At 41.2% G+C, this 23,071-nt stretch overlaps 1 protein-coding gene and 1 long non-coding RNA gene across 5 annotated transcripts in view; one reads left to right on the top strand and one right to left on the bottom strand.

The window, feature by feature from the left end:
- LOC131106728 (uncharacterized) overlaps nt 1-22,951 on the top strand; it is a 45,059-nt gene extending 22,108 nt beyond the window's left edge. The window contains exons 4-7 of one of the 2 annotated variants that reach the window (XR_013630404.1): nt 7,316-7,347; nt 7,632-7,696; nt 10,056-10,195; nt 22,339-22,951. This is a non-coding gene — a long non-coding RNA (uncharacterized LOC131106728). Of the gene's footprint in view, nt 1-7,315; nt 7,348-7,631; nt 7,697-10,055; nt 12,384-22,338 lie in introns of those variants that run through there. The other variant, XR_013630403.1, reaches the window with a different exon arrangement.
- The window catches only part of LOC131106727 (glutamate receptor ionotropic, kainate 2-like), an 81,042-nt gene that overhangs the window by 27,107 nt on the left and 30,864 nt on the right, over nt 1-23,071 (bottom strand). For all 3 annotated transcript variants that reach the window (XM_058056088.2, XM_058056087.2, XM_078799137.1), the window contains exons 4-6: nt 21,754-21,935; nt 18,068-18,121; nt 14,463-14,636 (exon numbers count right to left, since the gene is read on the bottom strand). In XM_058056088.2, the coding sequence (XP_057912071.1) occupies nt 14,463-14,636; nt 18,068-18,121; nt 21,754-21,935 (410 nt within the window). The remainder of the gene's footprint in view (nt 1-14,462; nt 14,637-18,067; nt 18,122-21,753; nt 21,936-23,071) is intronic.

Here is a 23,071-nt window from a genome sequence, read left to right on the forward strand (position 1 = left end):
GCTTATCCTCACGAGGGTTGCAGGGTGTGTCTTTGGGTAAGAGGCGGGGTACACCCTGGACTGGTCGCCAGCCAATCACAGGGCACATATAGACAAACAACCATTCACACTCACATTCATACCTATGGATAATTTGGAGTCACCAATTAACCTAGCATGTTTTTGGAATGTGGGAGTAAACCGGAGTCCCCGGTGTAAACCCACGCATGCACGTTGCAGAGGGTGGAATCGAACTCTCGTCTCCTAGCTGTGTGGCCCAGAAAACACATCTTATTCAATAATATTTTTGAAATACTTGATAGTAAAGCATAAATTGAGCAACAAATATATCAAACATAGATAATAGCCTATTTAGCATATAGAAGCAAAACAGAACTGAACTGACATAGTGTTACACCTTGACATTTGCTGATAGGTTTGGAAAAGTCGATTAAACTTATATCCAAAGTTTTCTATTTTCCTGGGTGAGCAGGTAGCATATCATGCACTATCTTGAAAAAGTTCATGTAAACACGGCACTTTTTGCTAATTTTAGGTACCTTCAACTAATTTAACATCAATCTACCTGTCCGATGATAAATAACAATGTTTTCATAACGAATACAGTGTCATTTCCTTATTATAGAGAAATTATTGTGTCCCACAAAATCTGCCCAGCAACAAGGGGTCAAGTGAACATCTATCTTGACCAGGAAAAATAATTCAAGCAGTCTAAAATTTTAGTCAACTACTAGTTATAATGAATCACTAGTTTATTACTAGGTTAAAAGACAAATCGTGTGTGTTGTGGTTTTCAAATGTTCTCCACATAAAAACAATCCTTATACACCTTTGTGGGAGTATTGGAATAATAATGTGAGTAAATACATTTTTTTAGGAGTTGTTCCAAAAAAGAAATGGCACGCAATCAGCACAGTGTGTGATGATCATGTCAGTAGAATTCCCAGAACGCCGTCCAATGTGGCAATGAGAAACCAGGCACGAGGGAGAATCTCTCCAAGTGGTAGGTTCGCTTGTCGCCGTGGAAACTAATGACTCCTGATGGGTGTTCTTGTCCCCCAGAGAGATGGGAACACAAGCCAGGCAACCAGTCCAGACGGGACACCCAGGGTGGCAGACTCCATGTAACATGCAGGGTACATAAGGGAAGCTGCAGACCACAATAAGTGAATTCATGCAAAGTAGGTTTCAATGTTAATACATGGAATATTTTCATAGGTAGAGCATAGAAAAGCTTATAGATACACTTTTACTTATTATTAGAGACCTGTAGACATGAAATAACACCCCTATAGTAACCTTTACACGTATATATTACCAAATCTAAGTAAACTTAGATTCATACGCATTGCGTTGCCTATGGTGAACGTTCACACAGGAGCTGCTGACAACCACTCTCAACACTGCTCACCTGCTGCTAAGCTCTAGCTAGCTGACGTCAAGCACGCCACCTCTCAGTCGCACACGAGTTACAGATACTGTCAACTTGATACCGCGTGATGTTGCGATATTCAGCAATATACATAGCGAAGAATGACTATAACATTCATTCATTCATTTTCTACCGCTTATCCTCACAAGGGTTGCAGGGGGTGCTGGAGCCTATCCCAGCTGTTTTCGAGCGAGAAGCGGGGTACACCCTGGACTGGTCGCCAGCCAATCACAGGGCACATATAGACAAACAACCATTCACACTCACATTCATACCTATGGACAATTTGGAGTCGCCAATTAACCTAGCATGTTTTTGGAATGTGGGAGGAAGCCGGAGTAAACCCACGTATGCACGGGGAGAACATGCAAACTCCACACAGAGATGGCAGAGGGTCGAATCGAACTCGAGTCTGCTTGCTGTGAGGCCTGTGTGCTAGCCACTTTACGCCGTGCAGCCTGACTATAACATGTAATTGAAAAATGTGATGGAAATGGATGATAATATACAAATATTGTTTTTTTTTTTTTACAAATGTAATGATGTTATTATGATACATTATTGGAATGATAAATTGTGCTAATTAGCATTGTTATGTATTTTTTTTAATATGCAGTATTTATGGTATCTTTCATGTTGGATGATGTGTCTTGGTCTGAGGTCCATTAGTGATTGACAGAGTCATCTCTAAACGACACAACACTTGACAGATGTGGCTCATTAAAGTAAATAGTTTCCTTCCTGTAAACATCCCTTAGAGGGACAAAAGGCAGCAATGTGTTCATCAGTCTTACTATTCCCTAGCCTGTCTCGCACCATTGTTAATTATTCAAATCGTTTCTGTGTGCGCACCGCAACTTCTTGGAATGATTTTGCCACTTTACTGTTTATTTGCATTCCCAGTACATAGTTACCATATTCATCCAATTCCTCAAAGCACTGGCTTCTGATGGAAACAAAAAAGCGTTGGCCTCCAGTGAACGAGGGACAGATCACGGGGAGAAAAAAAAAGCGAAATGATGGCTAACATCTCTGGCAGATTGCATTCCATTTGAAAACAATCCAAGTGTTATCTGGATATTTATTTCAGAGCCAAGCATGGCTCCTGAGGGCTGTTTTAAGTGCTTTAAGTGAAACCAATCTCCAACCACCGGGGACACTCAGAAGCTGAGGGGAAAGGTTTCAGGCTAGATGCCTCGCTCTTGTGCCGTCTTACATATGAAATCACACAATTCCACACATATTACTACTAGAAGAAAAACGCTCTTTTTGTCTCATTTGTGCGTCTTTAAAAGGATAGCTGTGTTTTATATTTAATTGTAGAGATTCATTCCCAAAATTACAGCCGCACCATGGACTTTGAAAGCCCCATATTTGTAAAATATACCTGATGTTAGCGGCATGCTAATTGCTGTTATCAATTTGACTTTGATCTCAGGTTCTACTTCCTGGTTTAGCTGCGTTGTGTTGAGCTTGATATGATTTCGAGAGGTTTTATGTAAACAAAGGACTTTCATTTGGATGGAGTACTTTGAAGTACTAAGTATACCCACGGAGTACATTTACAAGCACATTTAAGTGAGTAAAAATGTAAACTGCAGTGTTAGTTGTTCTTGTGCTAGATCAGGGGTCGGCAACCTTTACTATGAAAAGAGCCATTTTACCCAATGCCCACTGAAGAAAAATAGCCTGGAGCCGCAAAACATATAGTATGTTTAAAACAACATTGGAGGGAATTTGGGGGTATCAAAGTAGTTCAGATAAGAAAAGACGAGTTGGAGTACTCTTGCTAGTTTTGGAGATAAACTTACATAAATGTATGTGTAAACTACTGTAAACGTAAAAACAAGTTCCCATGCCACTGTTTTTAAATTATCTCGAATTTATTTTTTAGATTTGTAGGTAAGTATTACTTGTTTTTCTTCATGTACTGAACTGGATAGCAGTCAGAACTCACTCAGGATGCATTCATGGTCTCAGACAAAGTTGGATTTTTTAAAACTCATTACAAAAGACGTGCATTTTCCCCACTCGGGTGTTAAAATTATTCAAGCATCGCAAAGGGAGCCACAATAGAGGCTGAAGAGCCACATGCGGCTCTGGAGCCGCAGGTTGCTGACCCCTGTGCTAGATGCTAGCTGCCAACTGCTTTATTACGTCTTATTTTACATCACATTAGCGATTAGATTTTTTTTCACTTGCGCGACAGTTAATAAGGCATTGTTAGCATTTGGTAGCCTTGGTTAGCATCGCCCTGGTTCACATGCTTTTCTGTTAATGTGAAAAATTTACGCCACAATTTTGCCTCGGTTAGCATGCATTCTTTGGTTAGTGTACATCTTCTGGTGTTGTTACTACGCTGTGTACAACTGTGTTTTTGATGTATTTTTTTTTTTTTTTATCCCAAAACATCCTCCCTTCTTAGCATCCTATGGGCTATCTCACAAAATGGAACCGGACGTTACATCAACGGTCATCACAAATTTTAACACAAAACCCATTTTCATAGTTTTACAAATAAAATGAATGACTGATGCTAACCAAGGTTCCTGTGTATTAGTTTGCTTATACTTGTGTGGGCAGATTGATAGCAAAATATAATTATGTAATGTCAGTACAATATTTGGACACAATTGGGGGAACTGTGTATTTGACAGAAGCAGTTGGAATCATGTGACATTATTCAATTTCAGCTAGCCATCCTGTGTTGATAAGAAAAATAAAACAGCCACAGAGTTTTAATGAAATAGTGTCAGCACAAAGTACTTTTTCTTCCACCTCTCATCGTCTGGATGCAATTTAGTGCTTATCCAATCTGAACTGGCCCACTTTCCGGTTTATACTAATATGTTTTGTGTATGTGTGTGTAAGTGTGTGTCTTGTCACAATAGGAAAGTATTGTAAAATACTGTTTTAGGTGTCAGAACAGTAAATAAGGTCACAAACTATACATGGTGGTTTGAATATCGCTCCTGCACTGTATCGCAGACTTTCAAAAAATGATTCATTTATAAATGGTCGCTGATTCGTGGTTGACTATGGCCCATTATTAGGTATGAATTGATTATGAACAATTATTGTACAATATTGCATGTGACTGTTGTATTTTACCCTTTGTTACCTTGATAGCATTACTTGTTTGTTCAGCCATCATGGATCAGATACCCACATCAAATCTTATACTATCTTGTATCCTATACCATAAAATATACTAATACGATACTTACTTTACACTAGAGCTGGGCTATATATCGATATTTTCTAAAATATCAAAACAAACATATTGTTCATATCGATATAGACTGGATTTGATGCAGAGGTATCATGTTTCAATATGGCGCCGCTCGATTCCAAGCTAGTTACAGCAGCTCTGTGACTCCTGTGCCACTTTTAGTGTTTAATTGTGCTTTATTTATTATTTCCTTGTTGTTTTTGTGACATACCGACCCTTTAAGCAAGTGTGCAGCTATGGATGTTCATCTTATTACGTTTGTAGCTTGCCGTTTGCGGCATTGTTGACACACGGGAGCAGCTGTTAGCGTTGAGCCAAATGATCGGCTATCCTCGCAGAGATATCGAGGCTGCATAGCGGGAGTGAACAGCGGAAAAAATGGTATAAAGGTTGCTATATAAAGATGGCATCAACCATGCTTACCGTCTGTCGTCATGGGGAACGTGAGTTGGAAGCGCTAACGGCGCTAACCCGGCTGCAGAGAGACTACCGCGAACCAGAGTGTACAGCTGGTGGATATCAAAATTTTCTTCCTACGGGCTTTGCTGTATGTGGGTTGCAAAATTCATGCAGCCCACGTGAGCGTCTCTTGTGATTTTAGCCATTTTCGCATGTAGCCAGCACGTATGTACGCCAAAATGAAACTGAAATGTGACTGTGAAAAGTGACTAATCTTGAATACATTCATATTAATAATGCTGTACAAAATATAGCATGAATCGTTTCATTAACTTAATTTGATATGACAAAAAAAATGTTTTTTTTGTAATATTTACTTTGCAGCTAAGGATGCATCCATCAGATACATTTATTTATCACATGGTGCTAAGTCTGCAGCTGAAGTGCACTTTTAAGGTGAGAAAAATGTTGGAAATTTCAATAAAATTCAAATTAAAAAAAGGCAATAGTATCAAACCGTAACACAAATGTATCAAATCATGAATTTTGTGTTTCGTTCCACCCCGAAGTAACATATTCTTTTTTTGTTTTTAATTTTCCACTTGTCGAAGTGGTTGGTTCTTTACTTCTTCTCCTATTGCTCCATCCAAAACCCCACAGCATATGTGAGACACTAAACAAATAAAGGCTCTATAAGAGGTGTGTATGTTACACAAACACACACACACTCTCTCTATGACAAAACCCAACTCCCCCGAGGCATGCCTCATTTAGCAAAGGTGCATCCGGCTTCCTCATTTGGAATAGGACGAGTGAAAACTCTGCCGCTCTGTCTGCTATGTGAACATTTATACAAATATATTCCTTTTTAGTGCATCAGTATTCACGTCATCCATCCACCTGTGCATAATTCCATAATTCCTCAGATAATGTAGCACTCTGAAAAATGACATCCCTCTTTCTCGTTTCACCTCGTCTTCCCAGCGTTCATCAGTGTATACACACACACACACACACACATACATACACACATACATTACCAGTCCAGTGATGGACATGTAGTGCAGCTGCAGTGATTTCTACATATCATATACATCTGATTAGCCTTAACGAGATTAAGCCTGACCCGTTATCACCATGCATCAGTGCTTTGCAGCTGCCAGCCACATAGCAACAACACCACACACATACTACCACACTAACAGCGGCCATCAGCGTCACAGTCTGCCACCGAGAAAGGAAGCTGGTTGTTTTCTCTGAGCCGCAGTCGCTCTCGCTTCACAGACGCACCCGTGGGACTTGATGATTTACTAGACGAGTGGGCTAATTATTCATTTCATTAGCAAGTTCATATGCACGTGCGTCGCTCCACTAAACACTGGATGCCGGTATTTAATTCACAAACACCGCTGTGGGTATAATACTGTTTTTTTTTTTTTTTTTTAATGTATGACTGTGAACAGCATGTGCAGTGTTTTCTGCACAATAACAGCAATTATTAATGCAAAAAGATGTAAGTAATATTTGGACTCTTGGATGTGGTGTTTACATGGTGGGGATTGTCAGCACTTTGGTCTTTGGCAAGGACACTGTCTCCTACAGAGAAGCTAATAGAATACCTGCATAACTGTATGTGTGAAAGTGGCAGCTTAGCGCATGGAAAATGCAAAAAGGGCGAATAAAATAACTTATTGCTACTTATTATTATTATTATTATTACAGTAATTCCTTATTTATTGCAGTTAATTGTTTGCAGACCTGGCTGCTTCAAGCTATGTGTAAAAAAAAATCTATTATGTTTTAGCATTATTTTTTCGTCTATTTTAACTCTTTTAGGCAAGCTAAGATATGCTACACTACACTGCACTGCACTACACTGAGATGTAACAGTATTTTTGAGTTATATTTACTCAGTTTCATTAACTAAGCAAAGCAAAGCTAAGGTAAGCTAAGCTCTGCTACACTGAAATGTCGGCCAATTTATCAAGCAGTGAGTGAAAGAACATTCCATAGGGTTTGCAGTTGTGTTAACATTATTTCTAACACCTCGTTTCATTGTTTGTTGTTTTTTGGCCCTGTTCCATTATCGATGTAGCCATTCAGCCGTACGCCGCCTTACTGTGTGAGTCACATTTGCCCATAAAAGTGAGTTGCTGCAATGCCAGCGCTTGCACAGTACTGGAAGAATGTGTTGAAAAAGCTGAAATGTGAGAAAGAGAAATGATTTATAAGGCATATTGTGGCTGTTTCAGGTTTCTAAGCGGGCACTTGTCAGATGATTTAGGTGAGTAATGCAGCATCACACAGCACCATATCTCCTTTTCTTCTCTTTCTCTAACTGCAGCTATGTCAATACCTGCTTTTACCCGCTTTATATTTCCTCCAATAGCCTCCCATCTATCCTTCCTGCTACTGCTTTTACTACATTATCAAAGAAAGGGACTTTTCCATTACCACAACCTCATTTTTGTCTTCTTTGGTGTCTTTGGCGTCCTACTAGCTCATTTTGTATTCCCACAGTCTGACAGCAGTCTTTTTTATTTATGAATTTGTGTCTTTTTGTCACAGGAAAGTAAGACCCATGGGTAATAGATCCACTGATGGCGCAGTTTTATGGGAAAGCACATTCAAATGTAAGTGTGCTTGAAAGTGGATGCAGCAGAGAGGGGATAAAATGAGAGGAATGCATATTTTGTTGACATGCAATACATAAGACGTTGCCTACAGGCACCTAAGGCACAGTTCAAATGTTCCTATTGGTTTATGAAACATCATATTAATTTGATCATAGAATTAAAAGGCTGCGGTGTGGATCCTTGTGTGACAGCAGGCTGCTCCCTTTTCGCCAATTACCACCACCATGGTAGCGCCTGGTATAACTTATTAAAAGGCTCTTTAACAGGATGACCTTTTTCTTCCACTCGAAAGTGCCTCAAGGCCGGTTTAGCTGGTAGGGTGCAGAGGTGCCTGTTGTATAATCGTTAACACGGTAAAACTCTTGAAAACAAACTAATGTGGGGACTTACATGGATGTATCTGCAGAAAAATAATAAATACATTCCAACCTGTAACTCTGAATACCCCTGAGATGGAACTATTTGGAATAAAAAAAAAGGGAAAAATTTGCAGTAAATGTGAAATACGTTATTAGAATCGACATTGTGCGACCACAGCATACCCTGGGGTGCCCCAAAGCAGTATTTATTAGGGCCCCACTAGTGTGTCAGAGATTACAACTGAAGATGTTGACCTGATCCATTAAAGGCTACTTTTATATGATTTGACTTCAACCTGAATTTAGTTAGATTCATGTTTTGTAGTAACATGAATACAACAATGCGATACAACAACAAACAGATTTTTTGTCAAAAACTGTCAGGAGTTATGTGTACCTTTTTGCGCATTTGCCGAGAATGCGCCCAACACACAGCAGTGTGTGACTTTAAATACAATATCATATTAACTTATTGGATAAAATAATAATGTTAGGATTGTAATAGCCAGTGTGGTTAACATGTCGGCCACACAGTCAGGTGATGGAAGGTTCAAATGTCATGTTCTCCACTTGTGTGTTTTCTCCGACTACTCCTCCTTCCTTCCACAGTCCAAAAATATGCATCTTAGGTTAATTGAAGACTCTAAATCGTCCATGAGTGTGAATGGTTGTCTATGTGGGACAGGCTCCAGTGTATCTGTGACCTTAATGAGGATTAGCGGTATACAAGGTGGATGGATGGAAGGTTGGAATAATAAGTAAATGAATATGTAAATGTTGAAGATTATTTTATTATTTATTCTTCCAGGTATAAGGTGTATGTTTGCCTTGTTGTGTGTTTTGTGTGTCGGTGGGAGGGCTGGCTCCCACGGGAAGATGGCTTGTCACGACCCACTGGCCCACTCCGCCCCTCCCCAAGGCAACCCAATATTGTGACCATGACCCCAGGGTCTATATCACATCAAAAAACACCTATATGTCCCATACCTGCTATATGGCTAGCCATTAAGACTAGTGTGGTGCTGTTTTGTAACAAAAACAAGCCAAACACCATTGTTTACACTTTTTTTTTTACACAAAAAGCTGCAATAGGAAAAAATAGTTGTTTTCTTCCAGGCTTTTTGCGAGTATGAAAATTACATTAAATATAGAAAAATATAATGCATTAAATATAAACATTTTATTGTCTTGATGCTAGTGCTATCACAACATGAAAGGTGTCCTGGCTGGTCCATCTAAAACAGGCCGTCTGCGTTATGCTATTCTTCCCATTAAAAGTCCAACCATCCAGCTGATTCTGAATTGTTCCATTTTCTAAATTTAAGATGGTATTATATAAGACTCAGAAGGAAATCTTACTTATTGACTGTCTCTTCCTGCCTGTACACCCCCACAAAAGGCTTCTATACAAGCTGAGGGAGCATTGGTGCTAATGATGTTGATGCTGTGCCAAGCCCAGCTGGTGGTGCCCGGCACAGGGCACTGAGTGTCTGCTCTCCACAGTCGGCGTCTTTAAAAAGCCCCTCTCTCTCTTTCTTCACGGCTTACCGGCAACACAATCCTGCGCTACCCTTAATCCACCCCCCCAACCCACCCCTCGTCTGCAAAATTGAAGCAACATGTCTTTCCGTGCCTGTCCAAAAAAAGGCTGGTGACGCAAAAAACGAATCCGGTCCTAACGGTAAATAATTAGCGCTAGGATGTTGTACTTAACCTTGCATTTTACGGCATAGGGCTGGCAATGCAATGTGTCCTTATGAGCTGACAGGGTGCAACATATGATAAGCTTAGAGGCTGATAACAGTGCTGAGCTGTCAGTCAAGCTCTGCCCTTAATGGCTACGGAATGATATTAGGTGTGGAAGCGTCACCTGAGCACACCCTGTGCTGTCTAAAACTTAATTTAAGCTGCAAGATTTGAACAAATAAAATAAATCCACCCCCCAAATGCTGACTTTAATATCCACTAAATCTTATTTGTGCATTGATTCATTTCAGGCAAAATTGCAGCGTATGTCTTCTGACCGGGAGGGAATCAACCAGAATGAGCTAACCACCCACAGAGGACCATGATTTTCTTGATTTGTGTCATTGTCAGATCCCAGGGAGCAAAATGCAGACTGCACACAAACCCACTGGTGAGCCGCATGCAACAAAAATCCCATCGAGTGCTGTATTGGTGGTTGTTTGTCCTAACACATTGTGGCGAGCAGCAGTTTCTGCAATCAGCAGAGTGCGCTCTGACAAGAACTGTGCTGCGTATTACATTTCCTACCCTGCTAATATGTCATTGACGTCAAAGGAAAGGGAAACTGGCATTGTCAAAACTCCAAAAGTTGATACATGAAAAAAATCAACAGTTATATTATATCTAAATAACAGAAGAAAAACTGTAAAGGAAAAAATATTGCAACTGCCTTCACAGTTGTCATTCACATTATCCAAAAACGCATGCATGCTACCCGTTCCACAGTAACATCTCGGGTCCTATTTCAACAAATTATTTTTGCAAGTCGTGCGTTCACATAGAATGCAAATGATTGCAGTGTCCCATTTTCAACAATTATATAGCTCGGTAATAATTGCACATAAATCTGCATGCATCTTAAGCATGAAGGAGCTTTCGTAAAACACAGAGCAGCGCAAATGAATGTACGTTGCAGACTGGGTGCAATGGGACATTGCTGGGGCACGCATCATTTCCTGAGGATCCCTTGCAAGCAGGAAACAATTTGTTTCCTGTGGAGGACAGAACTACGGAGGGAGGCAGATGCATTACATGGAATTATGTTTACTAACATCCTGTTGGCTGTAAACCACATGATACTGTTGTATTACATGCAGATCTAAAATAGAAACAATCACATTAAAACATGTCTAGTCTATGGGATACATTTCAAGCCCTGTCGACCTGATTGTATGTAATATATCATATTCTCACAATAGGAAAATATCAAAATGACATCAAACAAAATTCAACAAAATGTTGAATTTGATAAACCATCCCAGACCTGCCTTAAGATGTACTTCTACAATATGTGCTCAGAGTGTAATTTCCGTAGTTATTGTAGAAATGTGTTAGGCATCATCTTAATTCATCTAATGGTGTTCCATTTTAGCAGCGTCCCATAGGATCTGAAGGAGCAGCCCCATCATGTCATATTTATTATTCAAATAACTGATCTCAATTAATGAGCCAGACATTATAATGAGCTATTACGCCAGAATTTCCTATTGTGCGGATGACACTGGAGAACATTCAGCCCGGTGGGTAATTATAGCTCAATGAAACCGACATAAGTGAAATGATGCAGATGAAGAAAATGGTTGCGCTTTAATCCTCGGCAAGGCACACATCTGGGAATCTGTTTTTTTTTTCTTCTTCAATTAAAACCAAGTATGTTCTGAGCTCAGTGAATGGGGATTTAGAAGAATCCAACACATGAAATAGAAAAAAAGAATCTCGCTAACTGAAGGCAGCTATTATAGGCAGCAGTGAAAATAATTATCACAATAGATCCAAACGTACATCCATCCACAGGTTGTGGGTCTTTAATGGTGTTTAATTCACATTTGATTGGATTGTCTCTTGAGATACGCTCTTAAAAAATGCACAAATGAAGCGGACTAATCAGCTTCGTCCTTGGTCAAACAGAATTAAGAGGCGGCGGCAGAGCTTGTTTATGGCTGCGGGGTTAAAGAAGGGCTTCTCATTATGCACCCTTCCCCGAGACAACACTCGGCCTCACCCAAGGCATGGAGTGTCACTGAGATTATACACCTCTCTGCATAATGTCAGCCTACTGGTGGACAGAAAAAAAAAAAAACACTGCGTGTAGCCCTTTGATGCTTGCAGCGCCCCCGCCCCCATCAACAACTACCCTCATCTCAGTCAATCAATCCTTCTCGCAAAAAATCACAAGGTGACATGGACGCTGGTTGCCCCGGCAACCATTGCGATACAACTGTTGCTGGCGCTCTCAAGAACAAGGCACGAGGGAGAGGAAATAAAAGGCTAGAGGAAGGGAGGGAGGGACAAGGGTGAAAGGTCACGCCATGGCTTCTGCTGCAGCCTCCTCTCCAAGGTGGCTTCTCGGCTCAAAGCTTTGCAGCAAACTACCAATTAATTTCAGAAACTAATGAAAAAACTTCCTTTTGTAAATGTAGGTGCACATTTCTAATCATCTCCTCAGCAGCTGCTCCTTTATATATATTTAATATAGCATTAAAATTAGGGTTTTATATTTATGCCCTTATCTCTCTATTATAAAGGGTGGAACAAAAAAATACATGAGACTCAGGAGTTATAAATAGTCCACACTAATGAAATACTCTATCAAGCCCACATGAGCCTGTGGACTTATGATTATTTAAAAGCGGCCCACAGAGTCTATATTCCTCTGAGATATGTCAATATGTGCCACAGATGCTGACGAATGACTCAAGCGATGTTAATTCATCAATTCAACACTCTATACTTATTTCAAGGGGAAAGGAATTATGAGCCTTATGTATTTGTCCTTCTGTAAACCTTGCAGACCACATTGCACACAAATTGCACAGACTGCTTCTTCAAAATTAATACCAGGACAAGTGGGAAGGACTTGATTTAAAAAAAAAAAAACACCACTATAGTGGAACCTCTGAATTCAAACACCAAAGGTGGTAGAATTAGAAACCTGAAGGTCAAACCGTCATTGTGCGCTAAGTCGTGCAAGGTTAGTGACGGGCATAATAATCATTTAATGGATCGTTAAGAATTTAGTCATTTGCATGGAGGCAATTAAAGCGGAATAGCGTGTCTTCGCCGTCTAAACAAGGACAACAATTTGTCGTGTATGGTACATAGAACAATGGCATGAACACAGTGAGACCTTTTGTCAGTCCTACTTTGTCTCGGTATCGTACACACAAAGCGCAGAAAAGTGTAACATAGTAGAAATAACATCAGTAGACAACACTCGTCTTAAAACAAATCTCGTGTATTGTCTTGTCTCCAAGTGAGTGTCTCGTGACATCGGTTGTGTACGCACATCACATCATCAAAGCGAGGATAAGTCAACATCAGTGATAAAAGAAAATGGGAATAAACATGACAAACTCAGTCATGCTGAGCCTTTATGTGAAGAGACTCACTTCTCAGTCACATCCAATAATAATCCACCCTTCTGCACATTATCACCATGTCACCTGTCATGACCGAACTTTGAAATCATCATTTTAAAGCCACTCTGTCATGTGTCACGGGTTATAGCCCGTTTGAACTTATTTTGTGAGCGTACCGTTAATAGAGGTTTTATGACAATGACAGTTTGACCCTGGAACAGATTCCACCAGGTTAGGTCTTCAATGTAATTGCTGTATATCAGATATTGGATCTTAAATATGCCAAGATGAAGGCCAGACCTGTTGAAAGATGTGTGTGTGGCTCTGTAGGGAGGATGGTGGTGGTGGGGGGGGGGCTTGAATGTTCACCACAACCTCAGTTTCCCCCTTTTCACTTTCAAATCACCTTACCCCACCTACTCTTGGACAGCATCCCGAAAAAACAAGGCCATAATTTCCATCCAATTGCCCCCCCTCTCCCCACATCCATCCACACCCCACCCCTCTTTTTCTCTCTGCATGAACATTGACAGATTGTCATATTTTGGCCATAGTCCCAGAGGAGAGATGTGAGAGGCAGGAGGGTAGATAAATGCCTATTACCACTCACACTGGCTCATTACCGAGCATTTAGACCCATGAGCACCATCACTAAGCTCCCTGCAGGGTGCCTTCATGTTATTCTCAGATACCATAACCTGAGAATATAATATCCAACTCTATGAATATACGCAGAAGCACTTAGAAGCTACAAACTTTTATACAGTTGTTTGGATTCATTCTTTCATTCATTTTCTACCGCTTATCCTTACAAGGGTCGCGGGGGTGCTGGAGCCTATCCCAGCTGTCTTTGGGCGAGAGGCGGGGTACACCCTGGACTGGTCGCCAGCCAATCACAGGGCACATATAGACAAACAACCATTCACACTCATAATTTGGAGTCGCCAATTAACCTAGCATGTTTTTGGAATGTGGGAGGAAACCGGAGTACCCGGAGAGAACCCACGTATGCACATGGAGAACATGCAAACTCCACACAGAGATGCCCGAAGGTGGAATCGAACTTGGGTCTCCTAGCTGTGAGCCCTGCGTGCTAACCACTCCCTCCCTGCAGCACAGTTGTTTGGATTGGAATGAAATACATTGGGAAGATTTTTTTCCCATAGCAGATCAAGTTGCATGACCAGATAATATTTAATATTATATTCTAATTTTACATTTATAAAATATTATTCTTTGGCTTTAACCGGCCACATCTGGTCCCCGGCAAACGTCCCAAAAAAACATTTTTGTGCCTACCGTCATGAATCCATCCAATAGGCCTGAGTCCGGTTTGGGCGGAGCCTGTAGCCGCTCCATGGACCACTTTTCAATGATGGACGACACCTGAGAGTTTTCAGTGTTGAGGATTCGGAAGCCGGTCATGTTGACTCCACTGTAACGATACGGTTCCATGTCCAGGGCGAAAAGGTCCTGGAAGAACAAGAACTTAACTTGTGAGCAAATGTAGTGCAGGTCTGTGAAACAAAAGCAAAAGTAAAGAGTAGGAGAGTACATTTGAAGGTTTTTCAGTGGTGTTTTTTTTTTTGTTGTTTCGCTTTCAAGGTTACAGGTAGGCGTTTGGTCCTTTGCCATTTATCAAACACAAGTAGAAGGACAACCCAATTGTCCTGCTTTCTGGCATCCGAGTCAACAACACAGTTGACGGAGCAGCCGGAATTGGAGCGCTGCGGTCAATGTTTGCTGCCTGAACCTGAAAGCAGCATGGCGCATTGGCTGCCTACCAGGGTACAGCGGTTGGCCTTCAAGTCTGCCCCACACCCGGTGATAAAGATGACATGCAGTCCTATTCTGCTGGCTGTGCAAATGGCAACAATATTAGAACAAAAAATACGGAATGAGGCGGCACGGCGGTCTAGTGGTTAGCGCGCAGACCTCACAGCTAGGAGACCAGGGTTCAATCCCACCCTCGGCCATCTCTGTGTGGGTTTTCTCCGGGTACTCCGGTTTCCTCCCACATTCCAAAAACATGCTAGGTTAATTGGCAACCCCAAATTGTCCATAGGTATGAATGTGAGTGTGAATGGTTGTTTGTCTATATGTGCCCTGTGATTGGCTGGCGACCAGTCCAGGGTGTCGCCCGAAGACAGCTGGGATAGGCTCCAGCACCCCCGCGACCCTCTTGAGGAAAAGCCGTAGAAAATGAATGAATACGGAATGAGTCAATTTTTTTACCTGGAATAACATTTGTGAGGTCACTTATGTTGCTTCTATCTCAGCGTCAGGGCTTAAGTCAAGTCTTCCACAACCAAGCATGCCTTGGTGGTCTTAGCTCCGTGGACTCCAGAGAGGGGCACTACTTGCCACCAGGCAAGGCAGGCAACTGCTCGGAGCAACCAAGGGCTGACACACTTTGAACTTCTACAGCAGTGGCGTTATACAAAAGGGCCCCCTGTGAATTTTTGCCTAGGGCTCCAACAGACTCTAGAATTGATTCTGACTGTGACACACTGGTGCTGTAAGTCAGTATAATGTAGAACTCTGCAAAAGTCTTAGGCCACAACAGTTTATTTTAGTGACCTTTACCACAGCAGTCTTTTTGATGCAGTACAATAGTAAATAGTAAGACAGAATGCAGTTATAGGGCCAAGGGATTTCAAAGTCTGGCACAATGACCCTCCACTAAGAGAACAAGGGCTCCTACTCCCTTTTATTTTTTATATTTTCTGCACAAGCATCCATCCATCTTCTACGCTTTTCTCCTATCACAGCTAACCTGGACTGGTCGCCAGCCAATCACAGGGCAAAACCACTCACACTCACATTCATACCTATGGACAATTTAGAATCACCAATAAACCTAACATGCATATTTTTGGAATGTGGGAGGAAACCCGGAGTACCCCGAGAAAACCCACCCATGCACGGGGAGAACGCCAACACACTAACCTCTAGGTCACCTTGCATACTCCTGTCCTCACACAATACAGACTAAAAATAAATTCATTTTGACTCTAGTAACTGCGAAGTAGGGTTTACAAATGTTTTTATGCTTCGGGCACTTCCCGGGGATGGCGTGCTTCACAATTTGAAAAACAACTGCACTCTGCAAAAACTGATTATCGCAGAGGCATGAACTCATCTGCTGTCTACTAAAGGTACGGACAAAGAAACGCGAGTACAAAACACGTTTTAGTTATGTAGGATATATTTTAAGTTAGTAAACCCTATCCGTGTATATGAAAAGTTTTGATACTTTGTTGTAAAAGTCTGATCATCAATTAATGAGTATGAATACATAATCATCTATCTCCGCAGTCAAATTCACTCATTCATTCAGGAGAGCATAAACATACTGTATATTGCATTTGACTTGCTGTTCTTCAGCTGCATCTGTAAACAACAAAATGCTGCCTTTTTTCTCTCTATGGAAGGAGGAGACGCTCGCCGCAGCCTCAGCAAGCCGCATTTGATCAGTAAATGTGCATATTCTGCACTTTTTTACCGAAGAAAATGTTCAAAACAATTGGAATCACAAAGAAAATGTATATTGTACTTCAAATGTACAATATATGATGTTATTAATATTATTATTTTTCATCACATCATCATTATATAATCAGGATAAAATTGTTAAAATAACAAACTGTCATGGCGGCCTAAGACTTTTGCACAGCACCAAAGCATGCACAATCCGAGATCGAGGTTTTGTCATAGCTTTGCCAATTTTGTCGATTTCTTTTCTTGTGTATTTAAAGACATGGTTGAAATTCTTCTGTGGTGACATACGCAGAATGCCTGGTCCGACATCAGACCGACCTTGCGAGACATAATCTAATCTTCAAAATGTTACATGTGTACATTACATGGATGTTATGTCCAGTTTCAGGCAGTTTCAGTAAACACGTTACACTATCCATCCATGCAATCAATTTCTATGCCGCTTATCCTCATTAGGGGGGTGCTGGAGCCTATCCCAGCTGTCTTCGAAGACACCCACCCAGGACGGGTCGCCAGCCAATCACAGGGCACATATAGACAAACAACCATTCACACTTACATTCATACCTATGGACAATTTGGAGTGGCCAATTAACCTAGCATGTTTTTGGAATGTGGGAGGAAACCGGAGTACTCAAAGAACACGCAAACTCCACACAGACTGAATGTGTGTCTATCAGCACTTGATAACGTTCATAAAAGTTTGAGAACCACAAGCCGAATGTGTTTTACATGTATTTTTAAATCCTGTTTCAGTCAGAATATAGTGTTAGAACTCAATTATTTAATTGTCTCTAATGACAGCTCTGCTGTATGCCATTTCCAGGTCAGCCTTGTCCAACCTCCATCTTTTAGAATGTGTTTATCAGGGTTGTAATGGACCTAATGGCTGACAGAATCATCGACTCAGGGCTATTAGTCCAGCTCGTGGTTCTCCTTTGTTCTCTGGAGTTCAGGCGAGGTGCCCTGCATTTCATCTACGGCCGTCTTTGTAGAGGCTTGATCAAACAACAAATGCTGTCAGAGGCACAGAAAAATATTTCCAAACTGCTTTTGTTTCCTGCTCTAGAGGTTCTTGACCGCGAGTGCACGGGGGTTGGTGCAGATTTGAGAAAATTACTGAAGTTGAACACGTTTAAAATTCACATGGGTGTTATTTATAGTCGGAAAAGTTCAACCTTGTCAATCACAACAATGTCAGGTGAGAGTTCAGGTTTAAATAATTGGAAGTTGTCTTTGAAATGGCGCTTTAAATGAGTTATTCTCAGAGACCAAAACGCACAGCAGGTAAACAGACTGGAAATTGGACGAGCAATTCTACTAATGGAGCAGCGCAACAATAACAACAACAAAACACATCATTTAATCAGAGCCACATAAAATAGACGTGTCAGTTGACTCACCAGGGTGGTAAAAATATAGTGATAATACTCTGTCATCATCCCCATGGCCAGAGCCTGCAAGGAGAAAAGATCATAAACATGAATAACACTTAAGACCACTGTTTATACCTACAATTCATCCTTTTTATTTCACTTCAAGAGACAGATTTTGAAGAACTAGGTACTGACTTTAAGCAGAAAAAACCTTTTCCTAAAAAAAATACATACATTCATTCTTTCATTTTCTACCGCTTATCCTCACTAAGCCTATCCCAGCTGTCTTCGGGCGAGAGGCGGGGTACACCCTGGACTGGTGGCCAGCCAATCACAGGGCACATGTAGACAAACAACCATTCACACTCACATTCATACAATTTGGAGTCGCCAATTAACCTAGCTTGTTTTTGGAATGTGGGAGGAAACCGGAGTACCCGGACAAAACCCACGCATGCACAGGGAGAACATGCAAACTCCCCACAGAGATGGCCGAGGGTGGAATTGAACTCGGGTCTCCTAGCAGTGTGGCCTGCGCGCTAACCACTCGTCCGCCGTGCAGGCAAAATACATACAATTTATCTTAATTAAATAATTAATAATTGAAATATGGGAGATAATTAATTGGTTTATGCACAATGCACAATGGCTAATGCACAAAACAATCATTAAACTTTCTTATTTGCTCCTTTTTGCTCTGTTCTCCTTTGGTCGTGAGGTGTTCAAATGCACTCGGAATTGTTACTCTCTAATTATTGGTAATAATTGGTGTACCACTTTGGGAACCTCGCCTTTTAGAAAATGAAAAACATCTGAAAATGAGAGGATGATAGTATTTTTTGTTTATTTCCCCCCAGCTCCTTTGTTCTGCTTATTCTCTCTATTATTAAAGAGCTTGACATTTCCGATGGTCTTTTAAATAGCAATAGCTAATAAAGGAGATATATCTCCTTTATTTCTTTTTTCCATTACAAAATCCAGCTCGGGATCATTTGAATTGCTTTCAATAATATGCGTGTCACATTGATGGACCAGCCAGGACAACTCTCATGTTGTGTAAGCACGGCGCTATCATTACATCTTTTCTTTATTTCCTGATGTGATATTATAACGTCGCTCTGTTGTGTTAATGTTTTATTCATTGGCTTCACTAGCAGTTTGATTGGTATTTACCACAGTGGCTAAAAATGAAAGAAAGACAGAGAGAGAAAGAGAGAAAGAGAGAGAGCCCCGTAGCCAAAACATATCTGCCGCTTTAACTCCTCGATAAATAATGATTCTTGTTGCTTCCTACTGAGATGAGGCTGTAAAGACAATTCAACCCACGATGTGCCGGTAGGTGGGGGAGTCCATTCATTAAGGAGCCCCGCGGTTCTCATAACGAATGTGGCCCTATTAAATGAATTTAGCATGCATGTGAGTGAGATTAGATATTCTAATTAAAACCCTTTACTGTGCTATGAAGACGGGTGGGTCCACCGTTGAGATCTCATATTTTATAAAGAGATTATAGAAGCACGGGGCAGGATATTATCGGAATCATCAGTGCTTAAAGAAAGATGAGTAATAACTGGAACTTTTAGCAGATTGGGAAGATGTTTACATGACAATCATCAAATTATATGGTTTCGCATGTATTGAGCAGGAAATTTATAATTCATTAATTCATTCATTTTCTACCGCTTATCCTCACGAGGGTCGCGGGGGTGCTGGAGCCTATCCCAGCTGTCTTTGAGCGAGAGGCGGGGTACACCCTGGACTGGTCGCCAGCCAATCACAGGGCACATATAGACAAACAACCATTCACACTCACAATTTGGAGTCGCCAATTAACCGAGCATGTTTTTGGTACGTGAGAGGTAACAGGAGTACCCGGAGAAAACCACGCATGCACGGGGAGAACATGCAAACTCCACTCGACCGCCGTGCAGCCCCAAATTTTTTGACAAAAATATATAGATTAAAAAATAGTGTGTAGCCATTTTTGTCCGCGGCTAGGGATGTTCTGCGCGTTACGAGACAATCTAAATTCTAGGACATAAACACTGAAATCTGCCCCCTCATGTCAAAGTGATATCTGAGTGCTTTAAGTGGTCAGGTTCCACTGTACATGTTCAAGTGGATATGCTGTTATTTCTATGTTAAGGTACAATTTAAGTTGAAATCATATATACATTAAACCCTGACAAAAGGTGGATGAAAAAGAAGTCAAATGTGCTTGCATGTTACGATGCTAGCTTTGCTAAAATGAAGCAAAGGAGAGATATTTATACTGCAATCAAAGTGTGGGCATTTTCCTTAGATTTGAACAAAATTATGATACTTTTGGTCAGTAAAATATTCCATTAGAAAATGAACAAACTACCATCATTTCAGGGCTCTACATTAAAAACCAAAATGACTTGCCCATAGGGAATCCTTAAGGTGAGAACTACTTGCCCGAACTTGCCCCATGTAAAATGAAAAGACTGCCATAATAATATCATGTAATTTTTTGTGGCATCACATGAGAATCTCACATAAATAAAACAATAAAATAAATAACACCTTACACATCGTAGTCGTAGTAAGCAGTGATATTTATAAGTTGTGCACCACAATGAAACATTATTGAATAGACACATTTGTGTAATAGTAATGTGTTTTTAATCCAGAAAAAAAGCTCAATGGTCAAACAATAATTTGTGAAGCAAAGGTGAGAAAAATACACCGAGAAATGGAAGCGCTAGATTTTGTAGCTTGTGCAAAATCAGCACTTGGTATTGGATCTAATGGGTGGTGTTTCATTGTGACCACTTCAAATTGTCACAGCAATGGGATTCACTCACCTGTGCCATCATTTGATTTGCTGCCGCTAATAAAATACTTGTTTAGGAAGCACTGGTTCATCACTTTTTGCTGTTTCCTTCAGAATTAGACCATGTTGGCAGCGACGCCATGATGGATGTTTTCGTAGTCAAACGATCGCTGATTGGTTGATCGCGAACAAGAACGGATGTGGGTAAAACACAGACCGCGGTCTAAATAAACAATTCTGATTGGTCCATTGGTCCAAGATTTGCAAGGATTGCTTTGCAAATTACCACCGGAATTACGCAGTCCGTGTTTTACCAACACCCAACAAGAACCGCTTTAAAAAAAAAACTCTTGTCAGTATGGCATGCCAAAGTACACATGCCCGACGGGAATATCACTGATTGGATTTACTTGCCCGAATTTTGTTTTAACTTGCCCCGGGCCATCGGTACATCGTTATTGTCGAGCCCTGCATTTATCCATTTTCTATGTCGCTGATCCTCACAAGGGGGGAGGGATCCTCACAGGGGTATGCTGGAGCCTATCCCAGCTGTATTTGGGCAAGAGGCGGGATACTGGTCGCCAGCCAATCACAGAGCACATATAGACAAACAACCATTCACACTCACATTCATAGCTATGGGCAATTTGGAGTCGCTAATTAAACTAACCTAATTATAGAGACTTAGATTCTGTTGTACAATGTTGACTAATGCTACACCGTGAACTGCACCCCAAAAAATGTATGCTGAAAACAGGCCCACCTTACCAACCTTGACCGAAATTGTCAACAACAAAGGAAGCTTGAGGGACACAATTTGGCATCAAGTACAGAAAATAGTTTTTATTGGATTCAAAATGTCTCCCTTTACCCTCTGCGTTACTGCGTCTGATGAATCATCATGAAGCCCTCGTACCTGTTTTAGTATCCAGGCAGCCATCTCGTGTCCGCAATCGAAGATGACGTGGAACTCTTTTGCTTTCTTCATCTCCTTCAGTAGTGGCTTAGCGTCCTTGGTCTCAGTGGGCAGCTGTCGAATCTTCAAACGGATGTTGTATCGTGACGGCGCCTTGATCAGCTCCTGCAGTCGAATGAGTCCTGCAGACAAAAGTAGACGCAACATAACGCCAATGTTGAAAAGACGGGACGGCGCGGACAAGTGTTTGATCTGCCGCCATTTTGAAATGATTGTGAAGAGGTGAAGAGATATGTATGCTTCCCCTAAACCTCGCTCTATTGATCCCGCTTCTCATTTTTGGTAAGAAAAACATGCCAATACAGACCTATCAAGAGAATTCCGCACCACGCCAGCATGTTGCTTTCTTTTATTCCAAAAATAGAAGAGTACAGAGAACGAGTGAAGGTTTCAACTCCCTTGGAAGCCTCAGAAATTGGGATTTGCTTTTGGTCTTGGAGCAACTTGAATTGACACCTGGTGGTCTCTCCAAACACGCTTTGATTAGTCGGGTTCTGTTTTTCTCTCTATTCTCACCTTTTGCAGTGAGGACCACACGCTCAGGTCGAAAGATACCCTGTGATGAGATCACAATGAGTCTCAACCCGGTGAGAAGAACTTCAGAGTCCAGTGATGAAAGCAGTGGGATTGATGGGAGAGATGATTACTTGTCATGGCTATAAAAATGGATGGAGGAGTGAGGGTATTTTGAGAACTGGGGCGAGATAGGATTTTTTTTTTTATGGACCCACTTTAAGATAGCTGAGCCTATTTCTTATGTTGAAATGAACTGCTGTGTGAGCACTTTAATGGGGTGTGGGACTGGGTCTCCATAGGAGGTGTGAAATAGGTAGACGGGGGTCTTGTTGTGAATAGTGAAACCATCGTCAGGAGACTGAACATCCCCAATCGTTCCAAAGGAAAGTGGAATACATTCCTATACTTAAGAGCACAAAAATTGGATAGAAAGCAACTGGACTTCTTCTGTGACGGAGGTATTCAATTTTGGAATTCAGTCCACATATTTACAATAAAACCTCCAAAATGAAACTCCGCAAATACTGCCTCGAAAGTCAAACAAAGCCCAAAAGTTGAAAAACATTCCTGAACTGCTGTATGGTGGGTGACTACGGCCTATTATTAGTCAAAAACTATTGTACTGCTGCACGGTGGACGAGTGTTTAGCGCGTAAGCCTCACAGCTAGGAGACTCAAGTTCAATTTCACCCTCGGTCATCACTGTGTGGAGTTGGCATGTTCTCCCCGTGCATGCGTGGGTT

The sequence above is a fragment of the Doryrhamphus excisus genome, linkage group LG19 (genome assembly GCF_037039965.1).
Source record: "Doryrhamphus excisus strain RoL-2023G ecotype Guam linkage group LG19, RoL_Dexc_Guam_v1.1, whole genome shotgun sequence".
Classification (NCBI taxonomy): Eukaryota; Metazoa; Chordata; class Actinopteri; order Syngnathiformes; family Syngnathidae; genus Doryrhamphus; species Doryrhamphus excisus.